At 36.0% G+C, this 14407-nt stretch overlaps 1 protein-coding gene and 1 long non-coding RNA gene across 3 annotated transcripts; both read left to right on the forward strand.

Moving 5' to 3' along the window:
• Window positions 1-8984: 8984 nt before the first annotated feature.
• Window positions 8985-9856, forward strand: LOC145808000 (uncharacterized). Its single transcript, XM_082907249.1, has 3 exons — window positions 8985-9269; window positions 9367-9396; window positions 9486-9856. The coding sequence occupies exons 1-3, from the start codon at window positions 8987-8989 to the stop codon at window positions 9578-9580; spliced, it is 408 nt and encodes a 135-aa protein (XP_082763375.1). The 5' UTR covers window positions 8985-8986; the 3' UTR covers window positions 9581-9856.
• Window positions 9857-10288: 432 nt separating this feature from the next.
• Window positions 10289-12847, forward strand: LOC145807906 (uncharacterized). Of its 2 annotated transcripts, XR_014351312.1 has the most exons (4): window positions 10289-10377; window positions 10474-10814; window positions 10912-10995; window positions 12754-12847. It is a non-coding gene; the product is annotated as an uncharacterized LOC145807906 (long non-coding RNA). The 2 variants fall into 2 exon arrangements; XR_014351311.1 differs by having other exon boundaries at window positions 10299-10814.
• The last annotated feature ends 1560 nt before the right edge of the window (window positions 12848-14407 follow it).

Genomic DNA, 14407 nt, shown 5'->3' on the forward strand with positions numbered 1-14407 from the left:
ATAATCATGTGAGGTTCAAGTGGCATAGTGGGGGGAGTATGTTGGTAAAGGTGTTGGCACTTGGAATGGTTCACGGTTCGAATCTCAGAAAAACCAAAGAATTTGTTTTTTTTTTTTTTTACGGAAGAACCTTTGGCGACTAATCTTTTAGTCGCCAAAGGTGTTATTTTGGGCGACAAAATTGTTTAGTCGGCGATTCATGGACTATTGGCGACTAAAATATTAGTCGCCAAATGTGTGCTTTTAAAATGTGTAATGCACCAATGACGACTAAACATTTGGTCGCTAAAGAGCTATTTTTTGCCGACTAAAAAAAGTTTAGTCGCCGATACCTCTCGCGACCATTTATGCGCGACAAAAGGGGCGACTAAAAAAATTAGTCGCTGAAAGCAAAAACTCGACTTTCGGCGACTAAAAGTGGACTTTTGGCGACTAAAAATTTAGTCGCCAAAAGTGATTTTTCTTGTAGTGATCATTGTAGTGTTTAAAAATGCTCTCTTTCATATATATGTTCTCCTTGTCTAGTTTTATTTTTTATTTTTTTTTGATTGTCAAAAGAAATGGTAGATGGAAGAGATGCGATGCTGTAACGGTAGATGGAAGTGTTAGGGGACGGGCTAGGCTTAGATTAACATTGACTAGCGTTTCAAATAGAGATATGAATCTATTTAATTTGACTAATGAAATGGCCTTTGATAGGGCCGCGTGGAGAAGAAGGATTCATGTAGTCGACCCCATTTGATGGGACTCAACGCTTGGTTTGATTGGTTGGTTGGTTGGTTGGTTGGTTGCTCAAAAGAAAAAGTATTTTATTGATAAAATCAATAGACATTAGATATGAAAGTACATCAATAAATGAGATGATCAAGAAGTATTATGAAATCTCTTGTCTAGTTCATCAATAAAGTCCTTTATTGATGAAATCTCTTGTCTAGTTGATGGAGTCATGAACCATACATGGCTTTGAATGTGATCAATGAAATGTCAAAAGTCCCTAATAATTTTTTTCCTCTTTTTGTATGTGTGTTGATTTACTGCACACAAAAAAATAAATAAATAAATAAATAAATAAAAAATTAAATAAATGAGGAAAAAAATGTGGCGGTATTTCTAGTAATATGAAATACCAGTTTTTAGTCCAACATATATTTGAAACAGAACAAAGTTATCATCATTATTCAAATATAAAAAATCAGGCACATTGACTCATAAGCTAGAAAAGACCAAAAGGAAAAATACATGAATGAAAGGTATTTTTTTCCATGATTCTGTTTTTTTTTGGCACAAGTAATTTCATAGGGAACTTACTTTCTGGTTCAATGGCCGTCCCTCTTTCATTTTACTATTATTTTCTTATCTTTTATATTTTTAAGGGTTAATTACAAATATACCCCTTGAGATTTGCTTAAAATACGAATTGTTCCCTGTAGTTTAAAAAATTACAAAAATCTCCCTGTCATAATTTTTTATTTAACAAAATTAATTGAAAAAATAAAATTTTTAACTGTTCACCTATATAATGATAAAATTATCTGAATTATTAATTGAAATAAACTTTCAACATTATTAAAAACTATTAATTAATTTGATAATTTATTAATAAAATGATCTATTTGTAATGAAATTAAAAACCTTAGGGGACATAATGTAATTTCTAGAACCACAAAAGATAATTTGTAATTTAAATATATCTCAGGGAGTGTGTTTATAATTTGCCCTATTTTTAATGGTGGAAGCATCTCTTTCGGAGCCTTGTCTGATCTTATCAAGGTAAAGGTTGCATTTTCGGTGAAGAATAAGGATAGCATCAGTGCACTCTCTCTAAGACTGTATTGGTTGGAAGATTTGATGAGCGAAATGAAAATGAAAATAAAAAATGAAATAGAAAGAAAAAGAAAAAGGAGAAAGAACTAATCAGTGTGTTTGGTTTGATTTTTTTTAAATAACTTTTTTGAAAATTAAGTTTTTTTATTTTTGTTTTTAGTGAATATTTTAAAAATTTTAAACATTTTTTATTACATTTTTAGATGCATCTTACTTAGATGCATCTAAAAAGTAAAAAAATTGTGAAAAAATATTTTAAAAAATTAATAAATACATAAAAATATAAAAAAATGTACTGAATTCTCATATATATATATATATATTTGGTATTTAGTGAATTTTTAAAAGGCTTTTTCAAAAAAAATTTATTTTTTAGATACATCTAAGTCATGTATGTTTAAAAATAAAAAAAAAATGCTTAAAATATTAAAAAAACTTCAGTAAAAACAAAAACACACAGAAAATAAGAAAGTAAAATTTTCTGAAAAGTGTTTTTGAAAAAGTGAAACCAAGCAAAGTGATAGGATTTGAATTCCAAGCAATGTTTGGTTGAGTTGGGAAATGGAGAAAGGAAAGAGCATAAGTGAACTCAAAAGACAAAAAGTGAGATTGCATTTTCCTCTCCCTTTCTTTTCTCTTGTATTTTCCATTATAGCCAAATAAAGTGAGAATACATTTCTTTTTTCTTTCCATTTCTCCCTTCAAATCTTTTAACCAAATGCAACCTAAATCATCTCATTTTTAAATTACATCACGTGGTGTCAAATTAAATTGGAATTCATTTGTCTAGGATATTTAGCTTTCTGGTTGTTTTGTTGTTGTATGGTCCATGGCATCTTGCCATTGCCAACTTCTTAGGGTTGCTCCTTGTTCATGCTAGTGATTGCATATGATTGGCTTGATTTGTATGTACCAAGTCGGCAATAATGCAGTTTACTACCTTAGCTTTTTAATGTATTGATTCCATAATTTTTAAAAAATTTTTTATCATTAATAAAATTAGATTTTTTGCTGTTAAAAAAAAGAGGTAGTTACACCCCAGTGGAAGGCAGAAACAAAAAAAATACAAATTTATAAATTTAATTATTAATATTTCCAAAGAATAATATTAGGAATTGTGAAAAAATATCATGAAATGTATTTTAAAAAAATTTCATCCTTTGATTAATGTGTGGTGTTTTATTATATGTGTAATACAAATGTAAAAATATTTCATGATCATTGTCATGATATATTTTTTTTTATGATTCTTAATATTACTCTTTGCAAAAATTTTCATTGATTGCAATTATTTTTTTAAATAGCCACTGATGTGATATTTTTCCTTACTGCAACCACCCAACCATAATAATAATGACGACGATGATGGCCATCCTCCTAACAATGACAGATATAATAAATGTGGCTAAAACTAACTGAGTTGAAGGTTTTACCAAGGGGCTTGGACAACTTGAGAGAACAATTGAGGCCCTGTTTGGGAGCGGGAATTTTGGCTAAAATAATCAATAAATATAAGAAAAATTAAAACAGTCAATAAGGCAAAATATTACATTTTACAAATCAATCAATTAAAAGGCAAAAAAATCAAGTTGCCAAATTCCCAAACGGTGCCTTTGTGCAGTGGGACCAATAGATGGCGACGTTGAATTCACACTGCAAGAAAAGAGGGCAAAAAACGCGGAAGTATTTGCGACGGCGCGTTCCCCGTCGCAAAAAATGGTCTTTTGTGACGGCAAAATTAACCGTCACAAAAAATAGTTTTAGCGACGGCGTTTAACCGTCGGTAATAAAACTGCACGGGCAGGTATTAAAATGCGGAAGTGTTAGCGACGGCGTGTTGAACCGTCGCAAAAAAAAAAAATGTTTGAGACGGCATAAGTTTGCTGTCGCAAATACTCGACAATTTGCGACGGCAAATGTCCGTCGCGAAAAAAGGATTACCAAAATGACATCGGTTTATTAATAATTATGTATCATTTGCGACGGTGTAAAGGTCCCGTCGCAAAAAGTAAAAAAAAAATTCCCCCCCCCCTCTTCCCTTTCATCTTGTCGCTCAGTTGGATCGAAATCCCTAAAATTGTTTGAAACAAAATTTCTTTCCCCCAAATCCAAACGAGCTACGGGCGACGAACGGCGAAGGGCTAGCGGTGGTGCAGTGGTGCTTCGACGACGATAGCTACTCAGGTATGCTCTCTCTCTCTCTGTATATATATATATATATGTATGTATTACCTGTTCAAAAAAAATGAAAAATATATACATGAATATAATTTTTTTTTTCTATTTGTAAATTTATTTATTTACTATTATTATTTTTTAATAAAAAAATGACTTTGAAATATCTAGTTGAGGCCCTTTATAATTACTCATAATCTAATTTTATTTTTTTAATACTGTAAATTTTATTTAAAATTTATAACAATATCTCCAACTTTCACAATTAAAATTATTTTGATAAAGAGGCATTCAATATGTATTAAGGCATGGTTTGGGAACACTCAAATAAGTTATTTAATGATTTATTTTTTATCATATTACCCCTCATTTCCATTGAACACACCCCTCTGAGACTATAGTTTACTCCTTCCAGACCCCATTAACAAGACTAATTTTGGTGTAAATCTTGCTTATATTTTTAGTGATGTGAGAAAACTAAATAAATCTTGCTGTATATTTGTGCTTGATTTATTTATTATTTTTGTGTGTTTTCAATTATGTTTAGTCTCAACTCTCACACTGTGGTTTCTTTGGGTGGTGTCTCATATTGAATGGCTTGGTGAAGAACCGAGACTGAGACCAAACAATAGTGAAAAACCGAAACTGAGACCAAACATATCTGTATTCATTTACCTTTATTAAACCTTCTTTTTAATATCATTTAATAAATATCTGTGTGTGTTTGTTTTTTTATAGCAAAATAGGCACGTTAACCTGACCGTGAAATCTTGATTGGAGAGGGATGAGTCGTTCTGAGAATTTATATAGTCCTATATATGTATTTGATTATATTTTGGTTTTCAAACTTGATATCTGCAAACTACAGGAGGGCTTAAGCCTCTGCCCTCTGGTTTTCTTTTATAACTCTGCACCTGTTTGTTTTTTACTTCATTTGATTTTTTTTTAAAAAAAAAGATTGTATTTTGGTTTTCATTTTTGTTTTTCTTCTAAAAAATTTGAAAATTTTGTTCGTCATAGTTGTTGAAAGTGGTGACTGGTGACAGTGGTTAGAGGGGTTGCCAATGGGTGACGGAGCATAGATGAGTTTTGAGTTTGCTAAAAGGATCTCTTGATTTTGGGTAATAATAAAAAAAAAAGAGTAGAATTTAATTTTGAATCGGTTTGAGTTAAAGAGCATAGATGAGTTTTGAGTATTTTTTAGACAAACTTAAATAGATGAGTTTTGAGTATTTTTTTGAATAGGTTTGAGTTAAAGGTATTATATTTAGAGTTACTTTGATGAGATATTTTTGTGGATGTGTACAGATGATGGATAAGAGTTGGATTGATTTGCCAAATAGGATGTCGAGCGAATACATTAATGGGATTGATGAATTCCTTGTGTTTGCCTACACCAATAGGGTTGAAGGATCGATGATCAGTTGTCCGTGTAGGAAGTGCGAGAATCGATACTATTTTGTACGAGAGGGTGTACGTGAGCATCTGATTTTGAATGGTTTTTTAAAAAAATACAAACATTGGATTAATCATGGGGAATCTTACGTATCTCTGCATCGTAATCGAGAGAATGAAACATTAGCTAATTTAGACATTGGGGATGATATGATTGGAATGATACAAGGGGCTATGGGAAATCCACATGCCGGTACAAGTGTTGAGGGTAATGAACCACAGGGGCCAGATCCCTATGCATCTGAACCCCAGCTCGGTCCAAATACAGAGACTGCAAAGTATTTCAAACTTCTTCAAGATGCACAAAGTGAATTGTATCTGGGTTGTCAGAAGTTCACATCCTTGTCATTCATTGTTCAACTTTTACATTTGAAGGTGCTTAATCAGTGGACAGACAAGTCTGTTGACATGTTTCTTGAGTTATTGAATGAGGCGTTCCTGTTGGGTGTGAAACTCCCGGACTCATATTATAAAGCTCAAAAGGTCACAACAGATTTGGGCATCACGTATGAGACGTGGGATACATGTCCCAACAGTTGCATGTTGTTTCGAAACGAGAACGCCAATCTTGATAAATGTGTCATATGCAACAGTTCTAGATGGAATTCAAATGGTGATGGTGGTTCAAATGGTCCTAACAAAGGTGGCAAACGAATAGCTGCAAAACAGATGAGGTATTTTCCTTTAAAGCCAAGGTTGCAGAGGTTGTTTATGTCATCCAAGACGGCCAAGTTAATGAGATGGCATGCAGAGGAACGAACTGATGATGGTGTCTTCAGGCATCCTGCTGACTCCCCTGCATGGAAAGATTTTGACCGTCGGAATCTTGACTTTAGTAATGACTGCCCAAGTGTAAGGCTTGGCTTAGCATCCTATGGTTTTAACCCATTCAGAACGATGAACATAGTTCATAGCACTTGGCCTGTTGTGCTCGTTCCATACAACTTGCCGCCATGGATGTGCATGAAGCAACCATTTCTAATTTTAGCCGTGCTTATTGATGGCCCAAAAGGACCTGGTGACAAGATTGATGTGTATATGCAACCGTTGATTGAGGAGTTTAAAGAACTATGGAACGAGGGTGTGTCAACATTTGCTGCATCAACAAATCAAATGTTTCAAATGCATGCAGCTTTACTGTGGACAATTAGTGATTTTCCTGCATACGCAAACTTGTCAGGATGGAGCACTAAAGGCGAATATGCATGTCCTTGTTGCAATAAGGAAACTACATCGTGTTGATTGAAACATAGTAGGAAACAATCATACTTGGGTCATCACAGATTTTTACCTACTGGCCATAAATTCCGGAAGGATAAAGTATCATTTGATGGTAGTCGGGAAGTCAGACTCAAACCAAAATTGTTGTCTGGAACTGAGATGTTGCTACAATTAGAATCTGAGGGTATTTTAACCCAATACAAGAGGGATGACCTTATGGAGAGGCATAGGAGACAGGTAGAGAAGGAGAAAGCTGGACATCGCACCCACAGTTGGAAGAAAAAGAGTATCTTTTATGAATTGCCATATTGGGAGCACAATCTAATAAGACACAACCTCGATGTGATGCATATAGAGAAGAATGTTTGTGACAATGTGTTGTGGACAATATTAGGGGTTGCAGGAAAATCGAAGGATGGTGTTAATGCTCGGCGTGATTTACAAGATATGAATATTAGAAAACCACTACATTTGCAGTTAAGAGGGTCGAATAAAGCCTATTTACCACCAGCACAATTCACGATGACCAAGGATGAGAAAGATTTGTTCTTGAAAGTGTTGAAGGAAGTAAAAGTTCCCGACGGGTATTCATCCAATATATCACGTCATGTGCGCTCACATGATAGAAGTGTTGGGGGTCTTAAGAGCCACGATAGTCATATTCTGATGCAAAAACTTATTCCATTGGCTATTCGAAGATTGTTACCGAAGAATGTAATTGAACCCTTGATTGAATTGAGCAATTTCTTTAGACAATTGTGTTCAAAAGTGAATCGTGTGACGGATTTGCAATATATTCAAGATCGTATCGCTATAACACTTTGTCATCTAGAGAAAATATTTCCTCTGAGTTTTTTTGATATAATGGAGCACTTGCCTATACATCTAGCTGATGAAGCCTTATTGGATGGAGCGATTCAGTTTCGATGGATGTATCCAATTGAGATGTATCTTCTTACTTTGAAACAATACGTGCGTAATAGAGCTCATCCTGAAGGATCAATTGCTAAAGGATATATTATGGAAGAATGCATGAATTTTTGTGCACAATATCTCAATGATGTGGAAACCAAATCTAGTCGACCCGTGAGGAACTATAGTGGTGCTGATAATTTGGGTCATGCTATTGGTGAAAACACAAGCTTTTATCTTGATAATACTTCTTGGGTACAAGCTCATCGATACATCTTATTCAATACAAGTGCGGTTCAACCATTCATAAAGTAGATTAAGTCACTCACTCAATATTTTATTATGTTTTATTGAATTTTCAACTAAATTTTTTGTATTGCTAAAATTTCAATCTACACAGCAAACACCTTGAAGTACTTAAGCTCAAAATGCCTCGTGTCGACGATCATCAACTTCGGCGTGAACATTTTGAAACTTTTCACATTTGGTTCAAGGAACATGTATGTATTTAACTCTATAGATTCTAGTTACTTAAGTCAATCTACATTTTAAATTTTACATTTTCGTGTTAAATAGGTCCAAACTTTGCGAAGGACTACTGATGTCATATTTTTTGAAGAAATTATTCTATTGGCAAATGGTCCTCATAACCTGGCAAGGAGGTTCAACGGGTATATACTGAATGGGTTTCGGTATCGAGTAAAGGCCATGGATGATCGTCGAGCCACACAAAATTGTGGTGTAGCTTGCAAGGTAGATACCATAAGTTATGCTAGTCGAAAAGACAAGAATCCTCGTTTGGGGTCTGTGTACTATTATGGACAATTGACAGATATTGTTGAGATTCGATATTCCAATGAGAAGAAACATGTGTTGTTTAAGTGTGATTGGATTGACAACATTTATGGAAAGAAAGAAGATGTCTTCAATTTCATGTTGGTGAACTTCAATCATTTGTTGTATCGAGATGATCGAATTACCAATGAACCTTTCATCTTGGCGTCCCAAGCAGAGCAAGTTTGGTATGTTGTAGACCCGTTATAGCCAGACTGGCAAGTCGTGGTGAAGATGTCTCAAAGAGGTTTATTTGATATGAGTTCGACTGATCCACAAATCGAGCCATACATGAGCCAACAATTGGAAGAAAATATAATGCTTCGTGATGAAGAAGTTGGTTGGGTGAGGGAAGCCACAGAAGGGGAAACAGTGATGTTCAAATAGGCTGATATTTAATCAATATTAGTAATTCAATTAAGGCCAAGGTTGTAGTTAATTATCAATTTCTTAATTTACTTTGTCTTTGTAATTGTATTAGTTCAAGTAATCCATATTATAGTTGATGACAAACCATTGTCTATGTTTCTAATGTCAATTAATGTTATGTTGCTTGCAGATTATTATGGGAAGGAAGAGGAAGCCTGATCATCCCCGGCGCATGATGTCTGATGTGCTACATAACAGGACATCAGTAACACCACCATCAGAGGAGGCATCACATCGGCCAACATCGGAGGGGCCATTAGTGCCACCACCATCTGAGGGGCCATTAGTACCACCGTATCGACCACCATCAGTGGCACCACAGCAGCTACCATGTACTCAGCCTCCACGCCTATCATCGGTGCGTCCACCATCAGTGGCACCACAGCAGCTATCATCATCAGCTTATGAGCCATCCGCAGGTATGTAAATTTGCTTTGATTTGTATGAAAATTATTTACACATACATTTATTTATGCTCATTATATATAACTTGTTTATTCTCATTGTATTTTGCAGACCCTTCGACTTCTTCACAGCCCACCTCAGGTTTATTTGATATGATTTGTATTCACATTATTTAAATTTGCATTTGTTTATTACCATTGCATATTGTTTATTATTATTGTATATCGCAGGTCATGTTAGTTCTTCATCAACCTCGACTAGGCGTGGTAGAGGATGTGCCAAGGGAATTAAAGAGTGGGGTACTGGTAAAAAGCTGGACATATAATTTGATGGAAATTACTGCCCAATAGGGGATAACGTGGCCAAGTTAACTACTCAACTTGGCATTATTGTGCGGAATGGTAACATTGTTCCTCTTACTTTTCTTGACTGGAACAATGTGCCTGATGATATTGTTGATGCTATCTGGAAGGATGTGAAGGTAAAAGTATATTTTTGTCCACAAATTCGAATTCCAAATTTGTGTTATACTTAGCCTTAAACTTTGAAATTGTGTTTTATAGGACAATTTGAATATATGTCCAGAGGAGTACAAGCCAATCTGCATGAAAAATTGCAACAACATATGGAAGGATCACAAGAACAAGCTTAAGGCTAAATATTTCAAGCCTAGAAGCTCTGATCCTAATCTGAAGGATGATGTTCCTATGAACATTGTGCCAAGCCAGTGGGAACAACTTTTGGAGTATTGGCGTACTTCCGATGCTGAGGTATACAATTACGTTATATTTATGATATGTAAACATACAAATCATATTTACATACTTACATTTGTTGAACCTGTTATAGAAAATTGCAAGTAGGAACGCTAAAAATCGGCGAGCTCACGGCATAGCTCATACCATAGGGCGTACTACTTTCTCTCAGATACGGCATGAGGTTTACATTTTATTGTTTTATTTTTGTATATAAATAAACATTGTATATTTTCAAATTATTTGGATTCTAATTTTCATATTTCTAAAAAAAATGTAGATGACCAGTAAGGGGGAGTCTACTGATAAGATGAATGTTTGGCTTATGACACGTAGAGTAGATGACCCAGAGGTTATCCAGACCTTGGTAGTTTCCAAACACCTTTGATTGTATTTAAAGTTTATTTTTTGTGTGTCAACCATCTTAATTTGGCATATACTTGTATGTCTTATTCAATACAAGATGAGTTTAATCGTCAACTCTCTATGCTACCTGAGGATGGTCGGACTTTGGAGGCTAGGAATGCCATTTTCCATGAGTTGATAGGTCATGACGGACATGGATATTGTTGCACATACGGGAGAATTGTGCCTCGGAGAGCGGTGTATAAAGATGGTGCTGGGCCATCACAGTCAACACCCCAGCCATCGACTATTGATCAGATCACGCAGCAGGTTCGTGCAGAGCTAAGGGATGAGTTGAGGGAGGAGCTGTGAGCAGAGTTCTCTACACATTTGCAGCAGATCAGAGCTGAGATGATGGCCCTTGTGTCACAGGGGGCGAGTGTGGATCCCAACAGACAGGTTCCATATAAATTAAATTGTTTGATAGTTCAATTTTCACTCAAGATTATGTATAAAATTCGAATATGATTAACACATTATCCATCGACTAACATAGGTTCCTGACGCATCGAGTGGCCACCGGGCATTTAGGGAATCTGCAGAAGACGAGAATCCATATACACAACCACCAGAAGATCAGGTATAAAATGTATCTTTGCATTCTAAGCTAAAATGTATCTTTGCATTCTTTACATTCTAAGTTAAGAGACTTGTGGGAGAAGACAGGACTAGTTAGAGTCGAATTTAGCACGAAACTTGGCACATACGACCACCTAGGCACGAGAGACTTGTGGGAGAAGACAGGGCTCGAATTGGGATCCCGGTTTGGGAGTTAGAGCCGGATTTCACTTTAGGCAAACTAGTTCCTTAAGAAACTTAAATTCAAGGAGTTAATGCCCCAAATTCACCAAACCACGTCGGTTTAGCATGAAACTTGGCACACACGACCTCCTAGGCACGAGAGACTTGTGGGAGAAGACGGGGCTCGAATCGGGTTCCCGGTTTGGGAGTTAGAGCTGGATTTCACTTTAGGCAAATTAGTTCCTTAAGAAACTTGAATTCGAAGAGTTAATGCCCAAAAATCACCAAACCGCGTCGATTTAGCACGAAACTTGGCACACACGACCTCGTAGGCAGGAGAGACTTGTGGGAGAAGACGAGGCTCGAATCGGGTTCCCGGTTTGGGAGTTAGAGCCGGATTTCACTTTAGGCAAACTAGTTCCTTAAGAAACTTGAATTCGAGGAGTTAATGCCCCAAATTCACCAAATGGCGTCAGTTTAGCACGAAAATTGGCACACACGACCTCCTAGGCACGAGAGACTTGTGGGAGAAGACGGGGCTCGAATCGGGTTCCCGGTTTGGGAGTTAGAGCCGGATTTCACTTTAGGCAAATTAGTTCCTTAAGAAACTTGAATTCGAAGAGTTAATGCCCCAAAATCACCAAACCACATCGGTTTAGCACGAAACTTGGCACACACGACCTCCTAGGCAGGAAAGACTTGTGGGAGAAGACGGGGCTTGAATCGGGTTCCCGATTTGGGAGTTAGAGCCAGATTTCACTTTAGGCAAACTAGTTCCTTAAGAAACTTGAATTCGAGGAGTTAATGCCCCAAATTCACCAAACGGCATCAGTTTAGCACGAAACATGGTACAAATGACCTCCTAGGCACGAGAGACTTGTGGGAGAAGACGGGGCTCGAATTGGGTTCCCGGTTTGGTAGTTAGAGCCGGATTTCACTTTAGGCAAACTAGTTCCCTAAGAAACTTGAATTCGAAGAGTGAATGCCCCAAAATCACCAAACCGCGTCGGTTTAGGACGAAACTTGGCACACACGACTTCCTACGCACGAGAGACTTGTGGGAGAAGACGGGGCTCGAATCGGGTTCCCGGTTTGGGAGTTAGAGCCGGATTTCACTTTAGGCAAACTAGTTCCTTAAGAAACTTGAATTTGAGGAGTTAATGCCCCAAAATCACCAAACCACGTCAGTTTAGAACGAAACTTGGCACAGACGACCTCCTAGGCACGAGAGACTTGTGGGAGAAGACGGGGCTCGAATTGGGTTCCCGGTTTGGGAGTTAGAGCCGGATTTCACTTTAGGCAAACTAGTTCCTTAAGAAACTTAAATTCGAGGTGTTAATGCCCCAAATTCACCAATCGGCGTCGGTTTAGCACGAAACTTGGCACACACGACCTCCTAGGCACGAGAGACTTGTGGGAGAAGACGGGGCTCGAATTGGGTTCCCGGTTTGGGAGTTAGAGTCGGATTTCGGTCTAGTCAAAATTATTTACTAAACTATCTTTCTAATTATATAGTAGTTAATTTTTTTATATTTTTCTGTAATTAAAATATTAACACCATTATATTGTTATTGATTATTTTTATTTTTTTTTCCAGATATTTCCTAAGTAGCAGTTTGCTTCGTGTGGAATGTGGGCATGTAAAGATTATGACCAACTTCTGTTTTTGTAACCCACGAAAGAATCTGGACGAAAACTTTTGGTTTTGGTTTTGATTTTGATTTTGATTTTGATTTATGTTATTTAAATTTGTGAACAACATTATGTATGTATCATGTGACCAACATTATGTATTTTCATCAGTTGCCAACTTTTGTTTATGTATGTATTTATATTATTATGTAATTTTTGGATTTTTTTGTAGTTATTTTTCATTTGCCAACATTTGCCAACATTACATCATTTGCCAACTTTAGTTATTTTATTTATGTATTTATATTATTATATCATTTGCCAACATTACAGGTTATTTTTATATTTTTAATAATTGTAAAATAGGGTTTTTTTTATAATTTTTTTTGAGACGGCAGCACACCCCGTCACCAAAAAAAAAGTGCCAGGCTTTTTGCGACGGCAGCCATACTGTCGCAAAAGGTATGGAATTTATTGAAAAAGAAGGCTTTAGCGACGGTATAATTGCCGTCGCCAATAGTCATTAGCGACGGCTCAGGTTGCCGTCTACAATAGTCAAAAGCGACGACATTTTTTAGCGACGGGATTTTTGCCGTTGCACAAACCTATTTTAGCGACGGAAAGCTTGTGCCGTCGCAAAAAAACCCAGATTTTCATCCAATATTGGCGACAGAAAATTGCCGTCGCAAAAAAGAAAATTTCCCGTCGCAAATACAATGGCGATGGCAGTTGCCGTCGCTAAAGCTCTTTTGCAACCCCCTTTCTTGCGACCCCCACTTGCCGTCGCAAAAAGAAAATTACCGTCGCAAATAGCTTTTGAGACGGCGTGCGGGAGTATTTGCGACGGCGTTTTGCCGTCGCAAAAAACAATTTTTTTTGTAGTGTCATCGGGTTTCTCCACGAAAGCACCTCTCGTTTCAATGCTCTCACGGTCTACATGGAGGTACTTACCACATATATTGTGACATTTATTAAATATTCGTTGCTAAATACTTGAATTTTTCCAACACAAAAATATATGTTCTTCACAAAAAGCATATCCTGAAACGCTTTTTGACATCTTTTGAGTGTTGGCAAAGAGTTTTGCCGTTTGTTTTTTGGACTAAACCCTCTCATGTATGTTATTGCAATAGTAGTACGGGTACTTTGGTCATTGTGTCATTTTGATCCTTATAATTTTAATTGACTCGATTTTGACATTGAATTTATAATTTTATTTCAATTTAGTCCAATTAATTACAACTTTTATATGCATATAAGTGGTATGCGTCATATTTTTAAGAATATATTATAAATTTACTAATCTCATGAGTTAATCTCAACTAATTTAGTTATTATTTATGGTAAAAAAACATTAACGGTATTGTCATTAGACCAAATTGACACAAAATTTAAAATTAGCGGTCAAAATTGTACTAATTGAAAGTGTAGAGATCAAATGATATACAAGGGGCAAAACGCAAGGACCACTAATGTAATTTATCCTTTCTTTAAATACAATTAAGATTAGATAATGTGACTATTGATACATTATCTAGCTTAATTATTTTTGTTTTATCTGATTGGTGAGTGATAAAAATTAAGCGATTTAAATAATCTAAAAAAACTCAAAGTAAGCC

Source organism: Camellia sinensis, chromosome 14 (assembly GCF_055761805.1).
Source record: "Camellia sinensis isolate YWXY chromosome 14, ASM5576180v1, whole genome shotgun sequence".
NCBI lineage: Eukaryota > Viridiplantae > Streptophyta > Magnoliopsida > Ericales > Theaceae > Camellia > Camellia sinensis.

Excerpts from the sequence above, each read along its gene's own strand:
- LOC145808000 (XM_082907249.1), top strand. The coding sequence starts at position 8,987 with ATGGGAAGGAAGAGGAAGCCTGATCATCCCCGGCGCATGATGTCTGAT. Across the intron at positions 9,270-9,366 it reads AGCTTATGAGCCATCCGCAG|ACCCTTCGACTTCTTCACAG; the intron begins GTATGTAAATTT and ends TGTATTTTGCAG. Across the intron at positions 9,397-9,485 it reads TTCTTCACAGCCCACCTCAG|GTCATGTTAGTTCTTCATCA; the intron begins GTTTATTTGATA and ends TGTATATCGCAG.